The 25,698-nt window shown below is 51.4% G+C and overlaps 1 protein-coding gene across 1 annotated transcript in view; it reads left to right on the forward strand.

Annotated features, from left to right (window-relative positions):
• VIPR2 (vasoactive intestinal peptide receptor 2) overlaps positions 1 to 25,698 on the forward strand; it is a 70,030-nt gene that overhangs the window by 23,595 nt on the left and 20,737 nt on the right. The window contains 2 exon segments of the mRNA NM_001195117.1: positions 3,538 to 3,645; positions 3,884 to 3,981. Of these exon segments, the coding sequence (NP_001182046.1) occupies positions 3,538 to 3,645; positions 3,884 to 3,981 (206 nt within the window).

A 25,698-nucleotide genomic window follows, 5' to 3' on the forward strand; every position in this document is an offset into this window, starting at 1 on the left:
CAAGTTCAATCCCTGGCCTCACTAGTGGGTTAAGGATCCAGCGTTTTTGTGAGCTCAGGAGTAGGTCGCAAATGAAGCTCTGATCCCACGTTGTTATGGCTGTGGAAGAAGTAAAACTATCCCTATTTGCAGATGACATGATACTCTACCTAGAGAATCCTAAAGACTCTTCCACAAAACTGTCAGAGCTCATCCATGAATTTGGCAAAGTCGCAGGATACAAAATCAATACGCAGAAATCGACAGCGTTTCTATACACTAGCAATGAAAGAGCAGAAAGAGAAATTAGGGAAGCCATCCTGTTTACCATCGCATCCAAAAGAATAAAATACTGAGGAGTAAACCTACCTAGAGACAAAAGACCTGTCCTCTGAAAACTGTAAGACACTGATGAAAGAAATCAAAGATGACACAAATAGATGGAAAGACATACCATGCTCTTGGATTGGAAGAGTTAATATTATCAAAATGACTATACTGCCCAAGGCAATCTACAGATTCAATGCAATCCCTATCAAATTCCCAAGGACATTTTCCACAGAACTTGAACAAAAAAGTTTAAAGTTTCTTTGGAAGCACAAGAGACCCAGACTAGCCAAAGACATCCTGAAAAAGAAAAATGGAGCTGGAGGAATCAGGCTCCTGGACTTCAGACTATACTACAAAGCAACAATCATCAAAACTGTATGGTACTGGCACAAAGTCAGACATAGAGATCGGTGGAACAGGAGAGAAAGCCCAGAATTAAATCCACGCACCTACAGCCAGCTCATCTATGACAAAGGAGGCAAGAATATACAATGGAGAAAAGACATCCTGTTCAATAAATGGTGCTGGGAAAACTGGATGGCCACATGTAAAAGAATGAAATTAGAACACTCCCTAACACCATACACAAAAAGAAACTCCAAATGGATTAAAGTCCTAGATATAAGACCAGATACTATAAAAGTCTTAGAGGGAAACATAGGCCAAACACTTAAACGACAGCAATATCTTCTCAGATCTACCTCTTAGAGTGATGACAGTAAAAACAAAAATAAATAAATAGGACTTAATTAAACGTAAAAGTTTCTTCACAGCAAAGGAAACCCTAAACAAAATGAAAAGCAACCCACAGAATGGGAGAAAATCTTTGCAAATGAATCAACTGACAAGGGATTCATCTCCAAAATTTATAAATACCTCCCCCAGCTCAATACCAAAAGAACAAACAACCCCATCAAAAAGTGGGTAGAAGATCTAAACAGACAATTCTCCAAAGAAGACATACAGTTGGCCAAAAAAACACATGAAAAGATGTTCAACATCACTCATTATTAGAGAAATGCACATCAAAATCACTATGAGGTACCACCTTACACCAGCCAGAATGGCCATCATCAAAAATCCTACAAACAATAAGTGCTGGAGAAGGTGTGGAGAAAAAGGAATCCTATGACACTGTTGGTGGGATTGTAAATTGGTGCAACCACTTGGAAAACAGTATGGAGATGCCTCAGAAAACTAAAACTAGAGCTACCATTTGATCCAGCAATTCCACTCCTGGGTATCTATCCAGAGAAAACCATGACTCAAAAAGATACATGTTCACTGCAGCACTCTTTGCAATAGCCAAGACATGGAAACAACCTAAATGTCCATCAACAGAGGAGTGGATCAAGAAGCTGTGGTACATATATACTGTGGAATATTACTCAGCCATTAAAAGGAACAAAACACAGGCGTTTTCAGCAACATGGATGGACCTAGAAATTATCATGCTAAGTGAAGTCTGTCAGACAATGAGACACCAACATCAAATGCTTTCACTGACATGTGGAATCTGAAAAAAAGGACAGAATGAACTTCTTTGCAGAACAGATTCTGACTCACAGACTTTGAAAAACTTCTGGTTTCCAAAGGAGACAGGTTGGGGGTGGGGGGAGGATGCACTGGGAGTGTGGGATGGAAATCCAATAAAATTGGATTGTGATGATCCTTGTACTACTACACATGTAATAAATTCATTGAGTAATTTTTTAAAAAGTGTGGTTTGTTAGTAAGATCACAGCTGACCATGTAGCAGGCACGGTCTCCTTTCTTTATACCTCTCTGTGTTTCCTGGGACAATAAGTGGGTTTTCTGTGTCTCTATCAATAATTAACATCAAACTTTGTACCGGAACAACAGATGCTCTTGCGACGATCAAGTGCACCGCGTGATGCCAGAATGTGTTCTCAGACCCACTGCCGCACTGTCCACCCCGTCCCCGTGGCCTGGCTGGCCTGGCTGGTCCAGGGCCTCCCATGGATGCTGCTCCAGCAGGTGGCGTAGGCGGAGCTTCTGGAAAATCCTAGCAGGGCCAGGAAGGCTGGTGCTCTCAGCGTTCAGCATTCAAATGCCCCGTGACCTCACGAATCTAGTCTGCCTGTGCCCAATGGCCTGGCATCCGGGGCCCTTCTCACCTCCTGCGGGCTGGGCTGCAGTCCCCCCTGCTCTGCCTGGGTATTTCACACACCCATGCTCTGCCTTCATCTCGTGCACCTGCCCTTTCAAGTTTCTCAGCTCTTATTTTCATGCTCTTTGGGAAGTGGAGAGCAGCTCACCTGTTCCCAGTCAGCTCTCTTGGGACTCTGACTCACCACATAAGTGATCCCCCAGCCGCCTGGTCACCCACACGGCCCCCCAGCCTGCAGGCTGCGCTTCCCACCCCACAGCAGGTGTGTTTCTAGTGATGCTTTTGGACTTGATGCCTTGTTCTGAGTCATTTTTCAAAGAGCAGCATTTCTTTAAATACACAAGAACCTTGGGAGTTCCCGTCGTGGCGCAGTGGTTAACGAATCCGACTAGGAACCATGAGGTGGCGGGTTCGATCCCTGGCCTCTGGCAGTGGGTTAAGGATCCAGCGTTGCCGTGAGCTGTGGTGTTGATCGCAGAGGCGTCTTGAATCCCGCGTTGCTGTGGCTGTGGTGTAGGTCAGTGGCTGCGGCTCCTATTGGACCCCTAGCCTGGGAACCTCCATATGCCACAGGTGCAGCCCTAGAAAAGGCAAAAAGATAAAAAAATAAAATCAACGAATTCTTATCAAATATTTAAATTTGTAAATTACCCTTGAAGCCAGACTCCGTAAAAGCACGTGTACGTTCATCCGGGGGGGCTCTCATTTCCAGGACCTCTGCAAATACGCAGTGGTGCCCATCTTAGCACACTGGGGGATGCACGCCAGCGGGAAAAAATCATGAACTATTCAAACTCAAAAGTGCGCAGAGCACACTGGGTTACCCAAGTACTTTCTGCCACGGATCTGCTCGTTTCTCCAAAAGTAATTGCAATGCACACATGCCAAGTATATTCTCAGCAACATTGCGGTGCGAGTTTGTTTCACAGAAAAGCAGTCTGCAACTCATCTAATGAACAGGCTTCCTCTTTGCAAAGCTTCTGGGCAGATCAGGTACCCTCACCCCGGGCCTCCCCACGCGTGGCCCGAGGGTGCTGTCCCCGCCCGCTGTGGCCCGGGGTCCTCTCTCACCACCACCCCCCCATCTCCCCCTCCAGCCTGCAGCGGTGTCTGGGACAACATCACATGCTGGCGCCCCGCAGATGTCGGAGAGACCGTCACCGTGCCCTGCCCAAAACTGTTCAGCAATTTTTACAGCAAACCAGGTACGGGGCCATATCTGAGCTTTTTTTTGTGGGGGAGGTGTTCATCAGAGGACCCGGCTTCCCATTCGGGCCAAAGAAGCAGGGCGTCTGCTTCCTTGATGGAGTGCGGAGCTGGCCTTGGGCAGAGGGAGCCCAGAAAGCTTCATGCCAGGCGGCTGCCTCAAAGCCCACGTGGCGGGGGCACAGCCAGGAGAGCGCAGCCGCCGCGCGGAGCCAACACCTGGCCTTTAACTTCCAGGGAACATAAGCAAGAATTGCACCCGTGACGGGTGGTCGGAGATGTTCCCAGATTTCATGGACGCCTGTGGCTACAGCGACCCGGAGGACGAGAGCAAGGTAAGGGCTGCGTGCGTCTCACCTCCGGTGTTTCCAGAGGTGCAGGTTCAACCGTGATGCTTTGAGATTTCCTTGCACGGAGTTCCCGTCGTGGCGCAGTGGTTAACGAATCCGACTAGGAACCATGAGGTTGCGGGTTCTGTCCCTGCCCTTGCTCAGCGGGTTAACGATCCGGCGTTGCCCTGAGCTGTGGTGTAGGTCGCAGGGGCGGCTCGGATCCCGCATTGCTGTGGCTCTGGCGTAGGCCGGAGACTACAGCTCCGATTGGACCCCTAGCCTGGGAACCTCTATATGCCGAGGGAGCGGCCCAAGAAATAGCAAAAAGACAAAAAAAAAAAAAAAAAAAAAAAAAAAGGGATTTCCTTGCAGTTCTGACCCAATCCAGCCAGGTCCCCGTTCGGTTCAGCCGCTGGGCGCTGGGAGTCACGTGGAGGCAGAAAGGCTGGCCTTTGCCTGCTGTGGGCATATCTGGAAGGTGACCCCAGGAGCGCTTTAACGAGCTGCCCTTTCTGCCCTGAGGGTTTCTTTGTTGCCTTTAAGATTCTGCCACAACACCAGAGGCTGTGGAGAAGCCCTGCGGTAGTTCTCTTAGCCCCGAGCCAGCAGCAGGTGGTGGAAGCAATGTGGTCGGAGCCCTGGGCAGCCTTAGAGATGGGTTCCCCCCTCAGGTCATGGGGACTCAGGCTGGGACAGGCATCCCGCAGGGCCCCCCACTGGCCAGCATAGTTTAAGGAGGGGCATGTGCCATCTCCAGCTCCGCCAAACGCTGCCCCCACCTCCTGTGAATGTTCTGGGCCCCGCACACCCACCCGGCCATGCCTCATAACCAGATCACTGCCTCCCCTGCGCCCTGTCATTGGCCCGGTGACCTTGTGTGGACAGCTAAGAGCCTGGGGAAGCTGAAATTGGGCTGTTGCAGACACGTGCTCCCTGCAGGCGTCAGGAGTGGTGCCCATTTAAGGAGCCCACTGCTCATGCCCAAAGCCCACGAAACGGGTAAAGTTATGTCACCGATGCCCGCCCCTCTCACCTGCCCCTGGGCCCCCGGCCCACCCCACACAGGTCCCATTCCCACTGTCCCTGGGATGTCATGCCGAGGTCAGATGGCTTTTCCTGGATCCTCTCGTGGTCCTTTGTCATAGAGGCTCTCTTTGCTGTCCTCACCGAGATTTATCATTTGAGACCAGTTCTTTTCCTAGCAAATTAGTAAACGCTAGAGAGGAAGTATCTTGTATTTTAGCCAATATCCCCCTAGTAGGAAGGTACATCCGTGGCCTGTGATGGGCGGTCAGTGACACTGGCCGTGGTGGTGCTGCTGTGAGCGGCGTGTTAGCTCACGTGTCTTTGCTGCCCAGGGAGCTGCTGATGTTTCCGTCGGAGTCCCCTGGGCAATGGCTCCCCAGCACCGCCCCCCCACACGCTCCCTGTGTTTCTGGGGACACACGGAACGTGCTCATCGCATCAGCAACAGCCCCCTGTCTCCCCAGCCCTCAGCTCACTTAGTCCTAGTGAAAACCTACTTTGTAGTTGGAGAGACAGAGGTTGAGAGAAATGATGCGACATGGCAGGGGCCCCGTCTGTCTGACTAGAGCCAGACAGAGCCCTCCCCGGGGGGGGGGGGCCGCTCCCGATTGCACCGCTCCCCCCATAAGGTGGAGGCAGCAGCCACGGGGTGGACCCTCCCAGCCAGTGCAGAGATGCCTCGGTGCCTGCCGTCCTGGGGGCTCGGGGGAGACGGTCGGTGTCAGGATCGGGGCTTTGGGTCCTGCGTGCAGAGCGCCCTGGGAAGGGGTGAGGAGTGGGTGTGGGTCCTTCTTGGGGGAACATGTGGTCAGACTCTCAGGCAGGGGGATGAGAAGAGCGTCTGAATGCCCTCGCCAGACATGGGGCTCTGCTGTGTGACAGGTGATGCCAGCAGTGGGGTCCCAGCTAAACTTCCAGAAAGGGCATCCCAGGAGCGAGGCCCTGCTCCCTGCTGTGCTGCCTCAGCTTTGCCACGTTGCGGGTATTCACCTCCCTTTGGTCGCTTGAGTGGCATCCGAGGCCAGCGGAAGAGCCACGTCCCAGAGGCACCGGGTGGTGGTTTATGGCCCAGAGGCTCGCAGACACAGGAGAGCAGCCCCAGGGCCTCCCGGCGGCGCCCTGTCCCTTCCTCCCCTTCTGCCCCCGCTCGCCGTGGCCCCTGGTTCCAGCTCTCCTGTTCTTCGCATCACTGCTCTGGTCCGGGGTCCTTGCTGATGCGTGTGGCCCGAATACCTAATATTCTATGTGATCTGACAAAGGAGGCCCAGCTGGCAGGTTGCACGTGACCCCTGGGCAGCAGCACAAAAGGGGAGCAGATCCACACCCCCCCGCCACAGCTCTGACGGCATTTAGCCTCCCCGATCTCCAGCCCTCCATCTGCGGAGTGAGGGGAAGAGCCACTGCCCCACGTGCTGTCCATGGCCCAGTGCACAGCCTGGGCGGAGACGCCTCGTGAGATCCAGGCCGACACATTTTCATGGGCGTGGGAGCGAATCTCAAGTTGCAGACTCGTTTCAAACCTCTGTTCAGCTGTTTAATCCTGATGCCCAGGAGTTCCCGTCGTGGCGCAGTGGTTAGCGAATCCGCCTAGGAACCATGAGGTTGTGGGTTTGATCCCTGGCCTCGCTCCGTGGGTTAAGGATCCGGTATTGCTGTGAGCTGGGGTGTAGGTCGCAGACGCGGCTTGAATCCTGCGTTGCTGTGGCTGTGGTGTAGGCCGGTGGCTACAGCTCCAACTCGATCCCTAGCCTGGGAACCTCCATATGCCGCGGGAGCGGCCCTAGAAAATGCAAAAAAAAAAAAAAAAAAAAAAAATAGTAATGCCCAAACCAGGAAGCCATCCTGCCGGAGTCCTGGGAATAAGACCTTCAACTGTGTAGAATCGGACCCCAGTTTCCAGACGGTTTCTGTAGAGATGCGTCCCAGGTCCTGTTCAGAGGACCCTGCATTCTGACCAGTCGTGGGGACATACCCCACGATGAGCCATCCAGCAGTGGCTCCCAGGGACCCTGTCACGTCTCGCCTACCTCCACGCCTCCACGTGGCCCTGCAGGACATGGGGGGATCATTTTAGGGAAGACGGGCCTCAGTGCCTGCAGAGTGTCCGGCCTCCCGCAAGCAGGGTGGGTGGGTGGGGTCCTGACGCCGCCTTCGATCCCCCACATCTCTGCTGACCCCCCACCGTCAGCAGCCAGCCCCGAATTTGTCCCCTCCGAGGCTTCAGGACACACAAAGGGGTGATGAGCTGTGTGCAACTCACCAGCAGCATTTATTCCGGGCCCTCATTTGCGAGCCTGGGCCTCATGCATTCCACAGGAAAACATTTCCCCCGATGTTCTGACACTGTGCTCGGGTTACACAGAACCCGAGGTGCTTGGAGAGGGCGCTGCCGTGGGGCCTGTGTGGGATACGGCCCCGTGAGGACACAGAGCCTGTCGTTTTGGGATGCTCTCCCGCCCAGTGTGAAGAGCTGTTTTTGGTCTCCATTAAACATTTCAGAGCTTCTGCACGAATCCTGAATGCATAGTCCCTGCTAGCGGATTAGAAACTCAAAATATTTCAATGTGAAAAGCAAAAGAAAATAATGGCACAAAATCAAAATGAATGCTTTTTCTTCCTGGTTGCAGCTTTAGGGGGGTCACTCCAAAGATAAAAGCCGCAGGGCGTTAGGCTGCACGGGGGTGGGGGTTGGGGGGCTCCAGGACGTCCCCCCATCCCCACCCCATAGAGGGACCAGCGGCCCCTGCATCAACCCCATTCTCCCGCCTCAGCAGCTCCTGCCTCCCCGTCATTCCTCATCTCATCAGGGGCTCTTGCTTCCCCGTTTTGCAGTTTTAATTGGATTCCCTGCTCTTGCGCAGCCAAACTCTGCCCTGGGTGCTCTGTGTGCAGGCTTTATTGGTTTCAAAATTAATTAAATTCGAGAGGAAACATTAGCCTCCACAAAAACCACACATGGTGGAGGAATCCAGAGATAAAATGGTCAGGAGTGGGAGTTGTGAGGGAGGAAGTTTGAAGACCCCCCCCAAGGACCCTTGACACCAGCAAGAGCTGTTACCCCCCTTGGATGGAGGGAGAGGCCCTCGGATGGCAGGGACGGGCAGTGGTCGCACCCAGGCTTTCTGGTGCCGTGAAACCCTGAAGCCAGCCAGGCCTGTCCCCGTGTCCCCAATTTCCATTAGACGGCTCTTCCCAGTCTGTGAATTTCCCAGGAAAATCAGCCTCAGGCCTGTGTGTCTTCATCTTAGGCCTCTTCATCATTGGAGAAAGGGTTTACTCTCATTGAGGGGACTTAAGGACTCTCTCACCCCCCACCCATACCCACCCCAGATCTGGGCTCACACCCGCAGCTCCTCTTCCTCTTTCCCAAACCCCACGGGGAGCTCAGGCAGCCCGACACCACGAGGCCCTCTCACTGCCCCACCCCCACCAGGAGCTGAGGGTCTCCTGAGCCACAGAGGTTGTCCTGCCATCATGGTCTCAGCCTCAGGCAGGACCAGCCAGTGCTGGTCGTTCCCTCCCCGTCCCCCCCCCCCCCCCCCCGTCCCCAGGTTACCTGTCTGGTGCCCTCTCTCCACCCGTCTTGCCCCTGAACTGTCCGGCGTGGCTCTTGCCCCAACACGTCATCTCTGGACTCTGCGCCTCCTCTAAGGCTGTGTGCAGGCTCGGGTCAGAGCACTCAGGGGCAGCCCCCCCTACCCTGCCCCTGCCTCAGTTTCCCACCTGCTTCCGTGGTCCCTGCCTCCCTGAGCTCCCAGGGATGCTGAGAGCAGACAAAGCACAGAAATGGCTAGAGATTACCCACCTACGTCTCTTTGGGCCCCGGGGTGGTCTCCCTTCTCCTGTTAGTGGGAGTCTTCCAGATGAATCCAAAAGGACCCCAGGGCTGTACCCTGATCTCGGCTGCCACGTGTGCCACAGCCACACGTGTGATGCCACCCTTGGCCCATGGCCCGGTCCCTCTGCCAAAGGACAGCAGCCCCTGCAACAGGCTGGTGTTCTGTGCGAGTGGACCCACGAGGCCGTGTGAGCCATAAGTCTCCTATGACCATAATTCTTCAATAAAGACACTCCAGCTAAATTTAGCCACGAGAACTGTTTGGCATTCCGGCCTCCCAAGCTTTAAGTGGACACATTTCTTCCATGTTATGCCGTATTCCTAAAAATATTTCTGCGTCTCCTCTCAGCTTTCTGACCCCTGCGGTAACTCCTCCCACCTCCCCAAGGGTCCCCGGCCCTGGCGTGTGAGGTCCCTCCCCATCGGGCACCCTCGGCCTCTCACTTGGTCCTCCCAGGCCCCCCAGGCCCCCCAACATCCCCATGTCAGAGGAAGGGGCGGCCCGGGATGTGCTGAGCAGCCGCGGGCCTTGGAGGCCAGGGCCGGAGCCTGAAGCGGCTCCAGAACATGGGCCTCGAGGTCGAGATCTGAGTGGGACCCACCCAAGGGGCTGGCTGCAAATCCCATACTCACTTCCGCTCCAGCGGTTCCAGAAGCCGATTCCGTTCGGCTTCTGAACAAGCACGAGGGGCAGTGTTTGGCTTCATTTTGCATCTGATGGCGCAAGGAAGCTTTTCCCATCGTAATTTTCGGGGGCACTTGTGGGCCATTCTTGCCTCATGGACTGCTTATCAAATAATGGGGTGACACGGGGTCAGGGGCAATGAGGGAGGCAGGGCAAGACCTGGGGACCCCGCAGGGGATGGGCAGCACCTGCAGGACTAGGGGCATCCGTAAGTGCGGATGGTCCAGGTAGAAATCTGACCCCCAAAAGAAAGGTGATTCCGGAGATTCACATAGCGGACCCAATTATTAGCTCTTTTTATGCTGGTTTTACTGGGCCTGGGAGCATGAGGCTTAGTGCTTGCTGAGTAAAGGAATGAGTCTTTCCAGAAGCCAAAGGAGAAACAGAGTGACGAAGAGGAGGTTAACAAGGAAATCTAGAGAGACACTCGGGTCCCAGGATGGATCCCCCGGTCTAGAAGGTTCTCCTGCAAGGAGACAAGGGTACAGAAATGAGGCTCAAATAATGAAGAAGAAACACTCAGGAAGCAATGCAGGCGAGTCGAGGGAAATGCAGAGGAAAAACTCGTCACCAGGGACGGAGACCCAGTGCGCCTGAGATGCAGGTGACCGCAGCCTAGCAGGGGTGGGGAGGCGGAGCCGCGGACCCACCGCAGCGACACCAGAGCCCTGCGCTGCTGAGTGGTTGCCTCTGATTCTCTAAGACAACCGTGGGGACCAGGTGTGTCCACAGGGCTGAGGCCTCGGTTGGGGGACTCAGGGCTACAGGCTGGGCCCCTGCAGAGGGTCGGGCAGCCCCAGGACAGGTCTCGGGGATGCAGGCTGCCCCAGCCGGGCCCTCAAGGCAGGGGCAGGTGGAAAGCTCCACTTCTGGGGCAGACTTGCGGGGCCCCAGGATGTTCGCTGGGTGATGCTGCTCGTTTCCATGTGGTGTACAATTTCAGGACTCCAAGCCTGTGGTCCTGAGAAATAATTGAAGCAAGTATGGAAATGAGTAATATTTGTTTTACTGGGTACCCACGATTGCTGTTAAAACCTGAAAAAAAAAGGAGTTCCCGTCGTGGCACAGTGGAAACGAATCCAATTAGGAACCATGAGGTTGTGGGTTCGATCCCTGGCTTTGTTCCGTGGGTTAAGGATCCGGCGTTGCCATGAGCTGCAGTGTAGGTGGCAGACACGGTTCAGATCCCGCGTGGCTGTGGCTGTGGTGTAGGCCGGTGGCTGCGGCTCTGATTGGACCCCTGGCCTGGGAACCTCCATGTGCCTCGGGTGGGGCCCTAAAAAGACAAAAGACAAAAAAAAAAGGCTAAAAAGAGACAACAGAGTTTTGGAAAGTTTCACCTGCTGTTGGCTTGTTGGCTCCACCTGTCACATCCGTGTGATTAGGGAGTTAGGGTGGCTGGAGGTGGGCATGGCGAGGCTGCTGATAAGGACAGGAGCAGGGGCCTTGGAACTGCACGTTCCTTTTTACGGTTTGGTTCCATGTCCTATTTTCTCCAAAATAAGCTTCTGCTACTTTTGTAGTCAAATAAAATCAAAGTTTAAGTCCCCCCAGAACACCTAAGTGTATGTCATTCAACAGATCATTTCTCAGTGACATTGGCCCTCCACCCTGGACCCTGTTGGGACAATGAGGAGTCTCAGTTGTCACCTTCCCTCTGTCTTGCGTCTCCTGAAACCTCTTCGAAAGAGATGCACCTGCAGGAACAGTGCAGGGCACCAGGCTGGCGGGGGCCCTCTCTCCACCTCCACTGTCTCTCTGACAGCGGGGGGGCAGATGTGGACACAGTCGCCCGCTGGGCTGGGTGGCACACTCCTGCCTGCTTAGCGGGTCAAGCTCAAGGGTGTATTTCCTGAAAGAAAAACCTCGGCACCTTTAGTAAATTAGGAAATTTAGGATTTTTCCAAAGCTGTTACCTCATCTGCTATCCCCATCAGGGACAAGCCTGTGTGTGACACTGGTGGCCGTGACCCCAGCCTCTTCCTACCCCTCAGTCCTTCTCTGTCTTTCATGAATCATGTGTGAAGAACTTTGGCCTTGACCTCACAGAAGGGGTCTCTGCAGGCTCTGTCTGATATTTCTGGGGTCAGGCCAGCTCCCAACCCCTGGGTCCGTGCATTGTCCTCATAAATCCTTGCTCAGCATAGGTCTCTGTGGCAGAAAGTGCTTCGAAATAGCCAGGGCTGTTTCGCTACCTCAGAAACGTCATATTTGGATTTTAAAAGGCAGCCCATTTCTCCTCCACCCTGTCCACACCCACGAAGGAGTGCTCTGTGTTAGGACTGAACCAGGGGTGTTTTGCAAGCCAGCCACGCGGTCCTGGGGCCTCTGCCAACAGCCCCGAGGCCCCGGCCCCCGCCCCAGAGCCTCCTGCTCTGAGATGTCACCGTCAGGCCACGCTACCAGAAGCTGCCAGACCCCTGCTCCGAGCTGAACAGCAGTGCAGCTTCTAGGGATCGGCCCTCTTCCAAGTGAGCGGCAGGTGTGACCATCCGACCCCTCACCTTCTCCACGAGGCATCAGACACTCAAGGGGCACCTTCCCCGTGCCCGGTGACCTCGGGGGCAAGGGCGTGTGACACCACCCAGGTGACCCAGCCTTGCTGTGAGGGCGCCTGGTCACCTTGGCCCCAGGCAGTGCTGTCCACGGCCCACCTGCAGCCGTCCCACTTTCCCAGGCGTCCCCGAAGGCTGCAGCGAAGAAGGGTAGAGATGCTGGAACCCAAAGTTCAGGGCGCTTCCCACTGCGGGCACCTGTGGGGCCTCTGACCACCCACAGACCGAAGGAGGAACCATCTGCATCCCTCGCCCTCCACCCCGATGCAGGGCTGGGCCCGGTGCGGGGAAAAGGTACCCACCCCAAGCAAGCGCAGGGCTGGGGGTTTAATTTGAGATCCGGGATGTGTACAAAGGAAGCTTGAAGGTATTTCTTTGTTTTTCTTTTTTTTTTTTTTCTGTCTTTTGTCTTTTTAGGGCTGCGCCTGCGGCATATGGAAGTTCCCAGGCTGGGGGTCTCATCGGAGCTATTGCTGCCCACCTAGATCACAGCCACAGCAACTCAGGATCCGAGCCACATCTGCAACCTACACCACAGCTCATGGCAACACCGGCTCCTTCACCCACTAAGCGAGGCCAGGGATCGAACCCGCAACCGCATGGTTCCTAGTCAGATTCGTTTCCACTGCGCCGCTACAGGCCCTCCTACTTGAAGGTATTTCTTAACCTGACCGAGGAGGACTTGGGTCTCTGGATGAATAACCTTAAAAATCTCTCTCATTATAAAAAATATTTTCGTTATAAAATCCAACCAAGGGACATAAATCGTTTGTGGAGCATCTACTAAGAGCACCTTCAAGCTCTCTACGGGGATTATCTCATTTAAGCCCCCAACAAGCCCACGAGGTACAGCCTTCTTCTTAAGCATCATTTTACCGTCAAGGGAAACTAGCCCGCGGTCTCTTGGGTTAATGGAATTTAAAGCACAAACCCAGACAGGCCCCACCCTCGTGTGGGCGCTGGATGTTCCTCTTGGCTCTGGGGTCCAGCCTGACCCCACAACCCAGGATTTGGTGTGCCACATCTTTCCACCAGCCTTCTTGCACCTGGACCTGTCTTTGGTGAGGTATCTGTTAAGGTCTTTGGCCCCTTTTTAATGGGGTGGTTTGTTCTCTTCTTGCTGCGTTTTAAGGGTTCTCTGTTTTGAGCATCAGTCCCAGGTGGCAAATACTCTCTCCCATTTGGCGGCTTGTCTTCTCCTTCTCTGAAAGTTCTTCGCAGAGCAGAATTTTTCAATGTTTTGTAAGATTTTTATTTTTTTCTCTTACTGTTGATTTACAATGTTCTGTCAATTTCTGCTGAGAATGTTTTGATTTTCGTGATGTCCGGCGGATCAGTTATTTCTTTCATGATTGGCACCTTAGGTGTTGTATTTTAAAAAGCATCACCAGGAGTTCCCGTCCTGGCACAGAGGTTAACGAATCTGACTAGGAACCATGCGGTCAGTGGGTTAAGGATCCGGCGTTGCCAGGAGCTGTGGTGTAGGTCGCAGACACGGCTCGAATCCTGCGTTGCTGTGGCTCTGGTGTGGGCGGGGGGCTATACCTCTGATTAGACCCCTAGCCTGGGAACCTCCATATGCCAAGGGAGTGGCCCTAGAAAAGGCAAAAAGGCAAAATAAATAAATAAATAAATAAATAAAATAAAAAGCATCACCATATCCAAGGTCACCAAGACTTTTTTCTCTGTTCCCTTCCAGGAGTTTTATAGTTTTGCATTTTATACTTGGGTCTATGACCTAGTTTGAGTGAGATTTTATGGAGTGAAATTTTATGACAGCATAAGGTTTGTGTCCACATTCATTCTTTTTTAAATCGTATGATTGTATAGTTGATTTACAATGTTGTGCCAAGTGACAGCGAAGTGGCCCGGTCACAAATACATATTTATATACATTCCCTTTCTCATATTACCTTCCATCGTGATCTAGCCCAAATGCCTGGATATAGTTCCCTGTGCTGTACAGCAGGACCTCATTGCTTCTCCATTCTAAATGGAAAAGTTTGTATCTGCTAACCCCACACTCCCCTTCCATCCCACTCCCTCCCCCGCCGCTTAGCAACCACAAGCCTGTTCTCTATGTCTGTGAGTCTATTTCTGTTTTGTAAACAAGTTTATTGGTGCCATATTTTAGATTCCCCATTTAAGTGATATCAGGTGATATTTGTCTTTCTCTTTCTGACTCACTTCACTTAGTATGAGAATCTCTAGTTGGATCCATGTTGCTACAAATGGCTTTCTTTTGTTCTTTTTTATGCCTAAGTAATATTCCACTGTCTATACATCTGACATCTTCTTTACCCATTTCTCTGTCGATGGACTTTTAGGTGGCTTCTGTGTCTTGGTTGTTGTGAAGAATGCTGCTATGAACATAGGGGAACATGAATCTTTTTGAATGAAGATCATGTCTGGATGTATCCCCAGGAGCGGGATGGCTGGGTCATAGGGTAGTCCTATGTTAGTTTTCTCAAGAACCTCCATGCTGTTTTCCACAGTGGTGCACCAACGTACCTTCCCACCAGCAGTGTAGGAGGGTTCCTTTTTCTCCACACCCCCTCCAGTATGTTTTATTTATAGTCTTATTAATGATGGCCATTCTGACTGGTGCGAGGAGACAGCTCGTGGCAGTTTTGATTTGCATTTCTCTAATGATTTGTGATGCGGAGCATATTTTCACATGCCTGCTGGCCATCTGTCTGTCTTCTTTGGAGAAATGTCTATTTAGGTCTTCTGCATACATTTGTTTTTTTGCACAGTATCTTGATTCCTGGAGCTTCACCATCAGCGCATGACTCTGCTCGGGGAACCCTCAGCTCCTGCCGCTGCCTGTCTCTCTCCAGTCTTGGGGCAGCTATTTGTCCCGTGTCCTACCTCCTCTCTTGTGGACCCAAGAAAAGTGCTCGATCTTTCAGGCTGTCTAGTGTTTTACTCATTGTTATGATGAGTGGTGATTTATAAGCTCCTGACACGCGAAACTGAGGGATTCCTCTTAAAGGAAAAAAACTGAAATGGACTGAAATGGACAAGTAATTTTCCATGTGGAGGGAGCCTTCTTGGAGGCAGGACACTGGGGTTTGGCTGGGGTCTTAGCTCTGTTCCTTGGGGGTCCCGTGTGCTTAAACCAGCCGCGCACCCCAGGCTCAGGCCCCTCATCCGTACAAAGGGGCGTGGCTAACACTCCCTCTGCTCCTTCACAGGCGGTTGAGGAAGTCAGTGAATTAACTTTTGTCAATCGCAAAATATGCGTCACTCTTACAGTCATTGTACAGTCTCCTAAGCAGAACGGGTGGGTCTTGAAGACATGCAGGAAGAAATTCAACTCACGACACCTTCACAGCACATGAGGCAAGCTTCGTGAGGAATCCTGAGCTGGTGTGTGAGTCTTGGGGAGAGGCTTGATGTCTGCACTTTGGACCACGATCCCATGAAAACAGACTGGTGTTTCTGGTAGCCTCTAAAACATTTGTTTTAAAACAAAGAAGCTTCAGGGGTTCCTGTCATGGCTTAGCGGTAACGAACTCAGCCAGGATTTATGAGGACGCAGGTTCGATCCCTGGCCTCTCTCAGTGGGTTAAGGATCTGGTGTTGTCATGAGCTGTGGTGTAGGTCACAGACGTGGCTCGGATCCCGCGTGGCTGTGGCTGTGGCGTGGGCCAGTGGCTACAGCTTCAATTTGACCCCTAGCCTGGGAACCTCCATATGCTATAGGTGCGGCCCCCCAAAAAGACAAGACAAAGAAGCCTCTGCCTTGCTTTTTCGAGGTGAGGCTAGGAATCTCCTTGAACCTGAGACAGAGGCTACTTCTTGGCCTCTGGCAAGGACTGCTGGCCCTCGGGCTCCCAAGTCCTGCCTCAGCCCTTCTCCAGAGCCACCCCAGGGAAAGGCCCCCAACTGGAGACTCGCTCAGCCTGTCCTGCGGTGAGACAAGCACTGCCTGCTGCCCCACAGGACACACGTGTGTGAGCCTCTTGTGGCACCTTCTCAGAGGAGCCTGAAGCCCTGGCAGAGGAATGGGGATGAGGAGCTGCCCTGGGATGACGGGGAGCTGCCAGAAGTGGAGTGATTACCACAGAGACGACTGTGGCCCCCAGGAGCCCCACCCGACTGGCGACATGCCGGGCCTCCCCAGCACCGGGCACCTCACCCGCTCCTGCGCTTCCCTCAGCTGCCTTCTCCTGCTCCTGCTCCTGCCTCGGCTGCATGATCCGAGGGCAGAGTTGGAAGCACAGGGCAGCACTTTTCTCATTCCTTTTTCGGGGTGCAGGGGGAGCTCGTTGAACCCACAAGCCCTTCTGTACCCCAGAGACGGGCCATGCCTCCTAATCCAGAAGACCCATCTTTTTTTTTTTTGTCTTTTTGCCATTTCTAGGGCCACTTCTGCAGCATATGGAGGTTCCCAGGCTAGGGGTCGAATTGAAACTGCAGCCACCGGCCTACACCACAGCCACAGCCACGTGGGATCCAAGCCACGTCTGCGACCTACACCACAGCTCACGGCAACGCCGGATCCTTGACCCACTGAGCGAGGCCTGGGATCGAACCCGCAACCTCATGTTCCTAATCAGATTCGTTAACCCCTGAGCCATGACGGGAACTCCAAGGCCCATCCTTAGATGCTGGTGTCCACAGTGGTTCCGCTTGCCTCCTGGAGACATGCATGTCGCCCTATGACCCCTCCCCACAACCAGTTCACACAGCCACATTTTCTGTGCTACCTTCTTTCGCCTTGATTGCGACCCACAAAAGTGATTGCATAACCCACTACTGGGTTATAAATAGGACGGCTGTATAAAATATCAGCCAAATCTGGCCTCTCCAGAGAGAAAGGGGAGCTATTAATAGTCCCTCGGGGACAGCAGACGCAAACCAGGCCCGGCCCAGGCCCACTGGAGGCTTTGCTGGCCTGGTTATGACGCACTGTTTGGAAACACTCGCTGAGTCTGCAGGCTCCCTTCAGCAGGACTCTGCCGTGAAGCTCTGGACCACTCTCGAGCACGCGCCCTTGGAGCTGGAAGAGGCTTGGATGTCACCTGGTCCCACACACTCATGTCACCCTGGGGGACAGCCAGTAGGGTGGGACCTGCAGCCGAAGCTGGCCTGGGGCGTGCCTGCGGACTCAGAAGCGATTCGGCGTGCAGGGGGCCCTGTCCCTACCGTCCAGCGCGGGCCCCTGCAGCGGCTCAGCCTTGGGAAGAAAAAGAAGCATCTCTGCACTGTTTTCCTGAAGCACGTGATCGTGTGATGATGACGGCAGCTTTTGAAGCGCTGTTACGAGTAGATTGGTCTCCCACTTGTGATGGTAACGTGTGACCCTGAGACCGTCTCCCCTGGTAAAACCACGAGGCGATCCCCTGCTACCTGTGTCCCTGAGGGCTGCTGCCCAAGCACTGGAGACCTGACCCCGGTCCCCGCCCCCCAGGGCACGCTCCGGTCCCCACCGGTGTTGATCTTCCCGTGTAAGGAGACATCTGTGATTGCATGACCTCTGCAGCGGAGGCCCCTCAGGAGCAAGTGCCCCCCACACCCCGTGAGGCTGTGCAGCCTGGGCATCGTCCTGTGAGCCTCGAGCTTAAACAATTTGAGGCCTTTCTGTAAGAAAGAAAATACAAGGTCACGTGCAAAATGTTTGTTCAGGCTCAGAGATGAGGTCCCAGGTTGCTGGAGCCCCAGGCATCCATACCTTTCCAGAGACCGCCTCACCTGGAAATGGGGCTGCAGGAGGGACCCTGGGCCCTGCCTTCCCCGGCTTCCTGGGCTCGATCACGTCCCCGATGGGGAAGCCCAGGTCTCACCAGGCAAGGCTGCTTTGTTCCAGGGCCATACACGCAGCCCAAACTCAGGCCTTCTGTTGTGCCCTGGGGTTTACCAGTCGCCGGGTCATTCTAGCCATTGGATGGAACTCTGAGGCTGAATTAGCTGCCTGACTGGGTTTCTAGGTTGTCACCCTTTTGTTTGGGGATGACAGGCCTTTGATAACCCAGAAGAACAGCTCTGGCTGTCTGAAGTACAGCCAACACCCTGGCTTTGGCCTCCGCCAGCAATGGACATCTTCAGAGCAGAACTGCAGCCATGCTGGCTCGACCCGCTCATTGGCCTTCAGAGCATCTGAAGATGGGTGAGCGTCAGGATCTGAGGGGCGTGGAAGCCCCGAGGCATGATGGACCTTTGTCCTCTGGGGAGGTGGCAGCCGCGTCAGACAAAGGGGGTCCCTGTCCCTTGGATGCCTCCCACTCACCCACTGTTTTTTTGTTTTTTGGGTTTTCCTTTTCGTCTTTTTAGAGCCACACCCACGGCATATGGAGGTTCCCAGGCCAGGGGTCGAATTGGAGCTACAGCTGCCAGCCTACACCACAGCCACAGCAACGCAGGATCTGAGCCACGTCTGTGACCTACACCACAGCTCACGGCAGCGCCGGATCCTTAACCCACTGAGCAAGGCCAGGGATCGAATCCTCATGGGTGCCAGTCAGATTCGTTTCCACTGCACCACGACGGGAACTCTTCACCCACTGTTTTTCCTGAGTTCTCTGTGTTCACCCCAACGTAATCCCAGATACCCCTCTGAGAAGCCTCGGGAAAAGCCCCAGAGGTCAGGGCCTTCTACCCGTTAAGTGCCTGGGCATTGCTGGGAGAAGGGACATTGGATCTGAAACCCAATTATATAAACTTGAGCACAATATAATCTGGGGGTATAATTAGAGGTTTTCTGTTCGATGGTAGTGAGAACGTTATTCAGATTGCAGGAAAAAAGCAAACTCTGTGTTCTGTAATAGATTCCTCCATTATTTCACCCCACACCACCACACCAGGCTCCAGACATTCTCAGTAATCAGGTGGGGTGATACAGAACCCTCAACATTTGAAAGGATCTTCAGACAGAGATTGGCATGTCACCGGAGGCTGGCAGCAACCACGTGGCTTGCCAGCGGTGTAGCCAGATGCAGGCTGTCTGACTGCAAAAGCCGGGCCAATAAAACCTCAGCTACGTCATATATTCTCTGAACCAGCTTTTCTTTTTTCTTTTTTCTTTTTTTTTTTTTTTTTTTTTTTGTCTTTTTGCCTTTTCTAAGGCCGCTCCCTCGGCATGTGGAGGTGCCCTGGCCAGGGGTCCAATTGGAGCTGTAGCTGCCAGTCTACACCACAGCCACAGCCACACCAGATCCGGGCCATGTCTGTGACCTACACCACCGCTCATGGCAACGCCAGATCCTTCATCCACTGAACAAGGCCAGGAACCGAACCCGCCACCTCATGGTTCCTAGTCGGATGCGATAACCGCTGCGACACGACGGGAACACCTGAGCCAGCTTTTCATGGACCTCAAGCATAACGGGTGCCCAAAGTAATGACAAAGAAAAGAGTTAAGAATTACAGAGGGTCCTACGTGTTCTTTGATTGCTCTTGTTGGCTTAAGGAAAACAAGTCCTTACTGATATCCGGTTATAAGTCTTCCATAAGCGCCTAAAACTCATTAAGAGTGAGTTTGGGGAGGGGGCCATCCCATTATTCTGATCAGGTCAAAACTGCATATTAAGTTCAGCCAGACATTTCGAATAAATCTTGTATGCATCCAAAAGTGATGAAAACGGAACATTTTAAATAACTCGCTCACCTGAAGGGTAGCTGTGCCTTCTCACGTCAAAGACGTTAGGAGGGAGGCGCCCCAGGACGGATGGTTTGCCCCCAAGGACGTGCCCTTTAGGTCTGTTTTGTGAAGGTTGGGGTGCAGATTCTAGATGTTACAGGTGATAAAGAAAAGAGGCAGGTTCTCCCGTAGGAACATAACAGCAGTTTTGCTGAGAGCTCGAGACTGAAAGCCCTGCTCCCACCTCCGCGCAGCCACTGTTCTCACCTGTGCTACCTACCTGTCCCCGATTCTGCGGCTCTGATTACACGTGTGCACTGGTGTGTTGGCGGCGGAGGGGGGAGGGGAGGCTTCCGAGAGGGACTCAGGAGGAGAGAATGATGGGTGACGGATGGGTAGCACCCCCATCTCTTCCCCGTGCCTACGTATTCATTTCAAAAGTACCATGGTACCTATTTGTACACCTGGCTTGTTTTGTTTTATAAACGATTCTAACCATGAACCTTTCCTTAAATCAGTCCGTAGCCTTGAAAATGCAATTTTTAAGGGCAGCGGGATGTTCTCTTTTATGAATATGCCGAATTGACTCAACCGTTCACAATTTAGGTTGTTTCTGTTATTCTGGGATTGTTTCTGTTATTTCGTTGTTTTACTAAATAAACACACCTGAGCACAGATCTCAAATTCCTGGTCAGAGGATGTGAAATAGGAAAAGGATTTTTCTAGTGCTTTTAGTTATGTTGTCAAACGGCTCTCCAAAAAGATGTGCCAATGTGTATTTTCCCCAAGACGAGATGTGATGCCCATCTAGCTGATGCCCTCACCAGCAGTTTCATATTTTTTTTCAATTCTCACCAATTTTTTAAACCAGAAAAAAAGCTATCTTGTTATTTTAATTGCCCTTGATTGATTACGAATGGGCTCAGGCCTTTCCAAGTTCAGGAGCTCGTTTGCTTTGCCAGCTTCCCCGTTGGGGCACCTTCCTTCCCATCCACCAGAAAGCATCTGGTCCACCGAGGATGGAGTCCAGGTTTCTCACCAGCTGGGAAATCCTTCACATTTCATGTGGGATCACTGGGACTTGACCTCTTTCCTCTTCCACTTAGGCATCTGCACCCTAACAGCAGCACCCAGCCACTTGTATCGTTTCTTCTTAGAATGTGCATCTTGGGAGTTCCCGTCATGGCTCAGCGGAAACGAATCCGACTAGGAACCATGAGGTTGCAGGTTCGATCCCTGGCCTTGCTCAGTGGGTTAAGGATCTAGCATCACCGTGACCTGTGGTGTATAGGCCAGCGGCTACAGTTCCGATTTGACCCCTAGCCTGGGAACTTCCATATGCCACGAGTGTGGCCCTAAAAAAAAGAAAAAAAAAAAAAAGAAGAAGAAGAAGAACATGCGTCTTTAGCAGTGACTCTAACGTACTTGGAATTGACTTGCAGCAACTTTGGGAAGTAAGGACTGGCTTCTTCACCAAGAAAGTATTTTGTTCTCCCAGGATCACACTGAATGGCCCATCCTTTCCCCATGGATCTGAAAGCCAAGGTCATGGTGCAGGAGCCACGGGTCTTCGCAAGGCCACGTCCCTCTGCTCGCCGAGTCCCCGCTCTGTTTAACCCTAAAAGCTGTCCACCCTTCCTGCTCCAGCAGAGACCCTGATTGTTTTCTTGTGGTTGCCTCATTCTCCTAAGAGCTGTTTGCAGGGACAGGTCTTGTCCACTAAGCTCTACAGGCATCGTGTGGCTCTTTGAGGGGCTCGCCAGGCTGGGTTCTGCGTTGCCCACGGTTGCTGTGGGCTGTCGTGCACGCTGGTCTGAAAAGACCTTCCTGAGGCTGCTTGACCTCGGGGCCCTCAACCACCCTGGACTCTGGACTCTGCTCTGCTCCACTGAGGCCTTAGGGAGGCAACTTGCAGGTACCCAAACGAAGCTTCCTCAATGAGGAAGCCATGTAAAATCTAACTCGGGTGTAAGCAAACTAGATATAAACAGAAATGTTCTTTCTGCTGAACACAGAAAAAAAAATAAAAACACAAAAAAAAACCTCTAAATTCATCTAGTCTTGGTTCCTAAGTCACATGGTGCCTCCTGGACAGTCAGTCCCCAAACAGAGATTCCACGGTAAGAGCAGGTCTGGGAGCCCTGGTGTGGGCTCCCCTCACTCACCCTGCCTCCGAGGCACCTGGACCGTGTTCGAGTCCATTACTCTCTCATGTGCGATGAACAGAAGGCGATGCATTCACCAATGCGACCAAGCATGTTCATGGGAAATAAGAATTTTCCGAGAAATTGGGGGTGAAAATTCTACAACAAACCGCCTCGAAAGGCTAAATAAAGTACAACAAGGAAGCTTCTCAATGCATAGCTAAGAGTTCAGGAAAGTACAGAAATCTCAAAAAAAAAAAAAGGAAGGAAGAGCTGAGGACCAGGGTGCCAGACAGCAGGGACAGTGGGTCCCTTCGGAGCAGTGGGGAGAGGTGGGCGGCTGGAGAGGAGGACTGGATGGACTCTGACGGTGGAAGTGACAGGGACAGTTTTTTTCACTCATCTTTGCTTTCCATGAAGGAATTTTAAGTCTTTCCCCAGAAGCTGTCACCCCGTATACCCTTCTGCAAGTTGGGTTTTCTTGTCATGCTGAGCAGCACAGAAACTCTGAGCTGAGACGTCTATTCAGGTAAAGCATTCCTGAGCTGGTAGCACAGGGTGCACTTGGCAGAACAAACACAGGTTCTCCTGGAGGAATTCTTTGCCGAGGCCTCACAAATTCCCATCAGCCAACTCCAAAGATGAACACACAGCTACCAACTACACATGGAAGAAGCCATGGTAAACCAGTGAGCACATAACAAACAGTGAAATTACATCCCCAGAACTGAGATAATGGATGCAACCAGCACAGAATACAAATATGTGCATTTTAACTGTTTTTTAAAAAAAGAAAATTGAAAATAACCGAAAGCAAGATACTCTAAAAAGGACCTGATCTGGGGGGAAAATAGACCTAAAAAAATGAAAATCTAAACAGACAGAAATCTGTTGCATTTCTTTACACTAGCAATGAACTATCGGAAAGTGGTTTTTTTTTTTTTAAATCCCTTTTAAAATTGCATCAGAAAGAATAAAATACTGGAATTCCTGTTGTGGCACCACCAGGTTAAGGATCCGGTGTTATCTCCGTGGCAGCTCGGGTTGCTGCTGAGGGTCGAGTTCAGCCCCTGGCCCAGCGCAGTGGGTTAAGGATCCGGTGTGGCCACAGCTGTGATGTAGGTCACCGACGTGGCTTGGATTCAGTCCCTGGCTCACGAACTTCCATGTGCCAAGAGTGCCACCAAAGAAAAAAGAATAAAATACTTAAGAATAAACCTGACCAAGGAGGTGAAAGACTTCTGTGCTGAAAACTATAACATGCTAATAAAGGAAATGGAATAAAGTTTAAAGGAATGGAAAGACATCCTATGCCCTTGGATCGGAAGGATTAATATTGTTAAAATGGCCACACCACACGAAGTAATCTACAGACTTAATGTGATCCTACCAAAACACCCATGACATTTTTCACAGACCTGGAACCAATAATCCTAAAATAATGTGGAACCATGAAATACCCGGAATTTCCAGAGACATCCTGAGTCAAAAGACCAAAGCTGGTGGCATAATCCTCACAGATTTCAGAAAATACTGCAGGAGTTCCCATAATGGCGCAGTGGTTCATGAATCCGACTAGGAACCATGAGGTTGCGGGTTCGATCCCTGGCCTTGCTCAGTGGGTTAAGGATCAGGCATTCCTGTGAGCTGTGGTGTAGCTTGCAGACGAGGCTCGGATCCCGTGTTGCTGTGGCTGTGGTGTAGGCTGGTGGCTAGAGCCCTGATTGGACCCCTAGCCTGGGAACCTCCATATGCCATGGGAGCGGCTCAAGAAAAGGCAAAAAGGCAAAAAAAAAAAAAAAAAGAAAATACTGCAAAGCTACAGTAATCAATCAGTGGTATTGGCACAAAAACTGACATATGGATCAATGGAGCAGAATAGAGAGCCCAGAAATAAACGCAAACAGCTATGGTCAATTAATCTTTGGCAAAGAAGGTGAGATATGCAATGGAAATAAGACAGTCTCTTCAGAAAGTGGTGCCAGGGAGGCTGGACAACTGCACGTAAATCAATGAAGTTAGAACACACCCTCCCGTCATGCACAAAAGCAAACTCAAAAGGGCCTGAAGACTCAAATATAAGACATGACCCCATAAAACTCCTGGAAGACAATATAGTTAAAACATTCTCTGACTTAAATTGTACCAGCGTTTTCTTAGATCAGCCTCCCAAGGCAATAGAAATAAAAGCAAAAGTAAATGGGACCTAGTCAAACTTACTGCTTTTGCACAGCAAAGGAAACCATAAAGAAAACAAAAAACAAACAACCTACAGAATGGGAGAAAATGTTCACAAACTATGAAACTGCCAAGGGCTAAATTTCCAACATATACAAACAGTGCACATGACTCAATAACAAAAAAAAAAAAAGAACAATCCAAAAAAAAAAAAAAGTGGGCAGAAGACCGGCATAGACATTTCTCCAAAGAACACTTACAGATGTCCAACAGGCACATGAAAATATGCTCGACATCACTAATTATTAGAGAAATGCTATTCAAAATTACGGTGACGTACCAGCTCACACCAGTCAGAATGGCCATCATCAAAAAGTCTACAAATAATTAGTGCTGGAGAGGGTGTGGAGAAAAGGGAGCTACGCTGTTGGTGGGACTGTAAATTGATACACCCACTATGGAGAACAGTATGGAGGTTCCTTAAAAGACTAAAAATAGGAGTTCCGTTTCTGTCACGGCTCAGCGGAAATGAATCCAACTAGGAACCATGAGGTGTGGGTTCAATCCCTGGCCTTGCTTAGTGGGTTAAGGATCCGGTGTTGCCATGAGCTGTGGTGTAGGTCGCAGATTCGGCTTGGATCCCGTGTTGCTGTGGTTCTGGTGTAGGCCGGCGGCTACAGTTCCAATTCAACTCCTAGCCCAGGAACCTCCATATGCTGCAGGTGTGGCCCTAAAAAGCAAAAAAAAAAAAAAAAAAAAAAAAAAGACTGAAAAGAGAACTATCATATGATCCAGCAATCCCACTCCTGGGCATATATCTGGAGAAAACTGTAATTCGAAGACACATGCCCTCCAGTGTTCACTGCAGCACTGTTTACAATAGTCAAGACATGGAAGCAACCTAATGTCCATTGACAGAGAAATGGATAAAGATGTGGTACCGGAGTTCCCGTTGTGGCGCAGTGGTTAACGACTCCGACTAGGAACCATGAGGTTGCAGGTTCGATCCCTGGCCTTGCTCAGTGTGTGAGGGATCCGGCATTGCCGTGAGCTGCGGCATAGGTCAAAGATGCAGCTCGGATCTGGCGTTGCTATAGCTGTGGTGTAGGCTGGCGGCCACAGCTCCACATGCCGCAGGTGCAGCCCTAAAAAGACAAAAGACAAAAAAAAAAAAAAAAAAGAAGATGTGGTACATATATACAATGGAATATACAATGGAATATACAGTGGAATACTACTCAGCCATAAAAAAGAATGAAATAATGCCATTTGCAGCAACATGGATGGACCTAGAGATTCTCATACTAAGTGAAGGAAGTCAGAGAAAGACAAATACCATAAAAAACGATACAAATGAACTTATTTATAAAATAGAAACAGACTCACAGACATAGGGAATAAATTTATGGTTCCCAAAGTGGAAAGTGGGGGAGGAATAAATTGGGGATTTGGGATTAGCAGAAACATACTACTAAATATATAATAGCTATAGCTAAACAACAGGACCTACTGTGTAGCACAAGGAACTATATCCCGCATCTGGAATCACCTGTAATGGAAAAGAATGTATATGTGTATATATAATTGAATCGTCTGGTTGTACACCTGAAACTAATACATTGTAAATCAGCTACACTTTGATCTTTTCTTTTTTTTTTTTTTTTGTCTTTTTGCCTTTTCTAGGGCCACACCCAGGGCATATGGAGGTT

This window comes from Sus scrofa, chromosome 18 (assembly GCF_000003025.6).
Source record: "Sus scrofa isolate TJ Tabasco breed Duroc chromosome 18, Sscrofa11.1, whole genome shotgun sequence".
NCBI classification, from domain to species: domain Eukaryota; kingdom Metazoa; phylum Chordata; class Mammalia; order Artiodactyla; family Suidae; genus Sus; species Sus scrofa.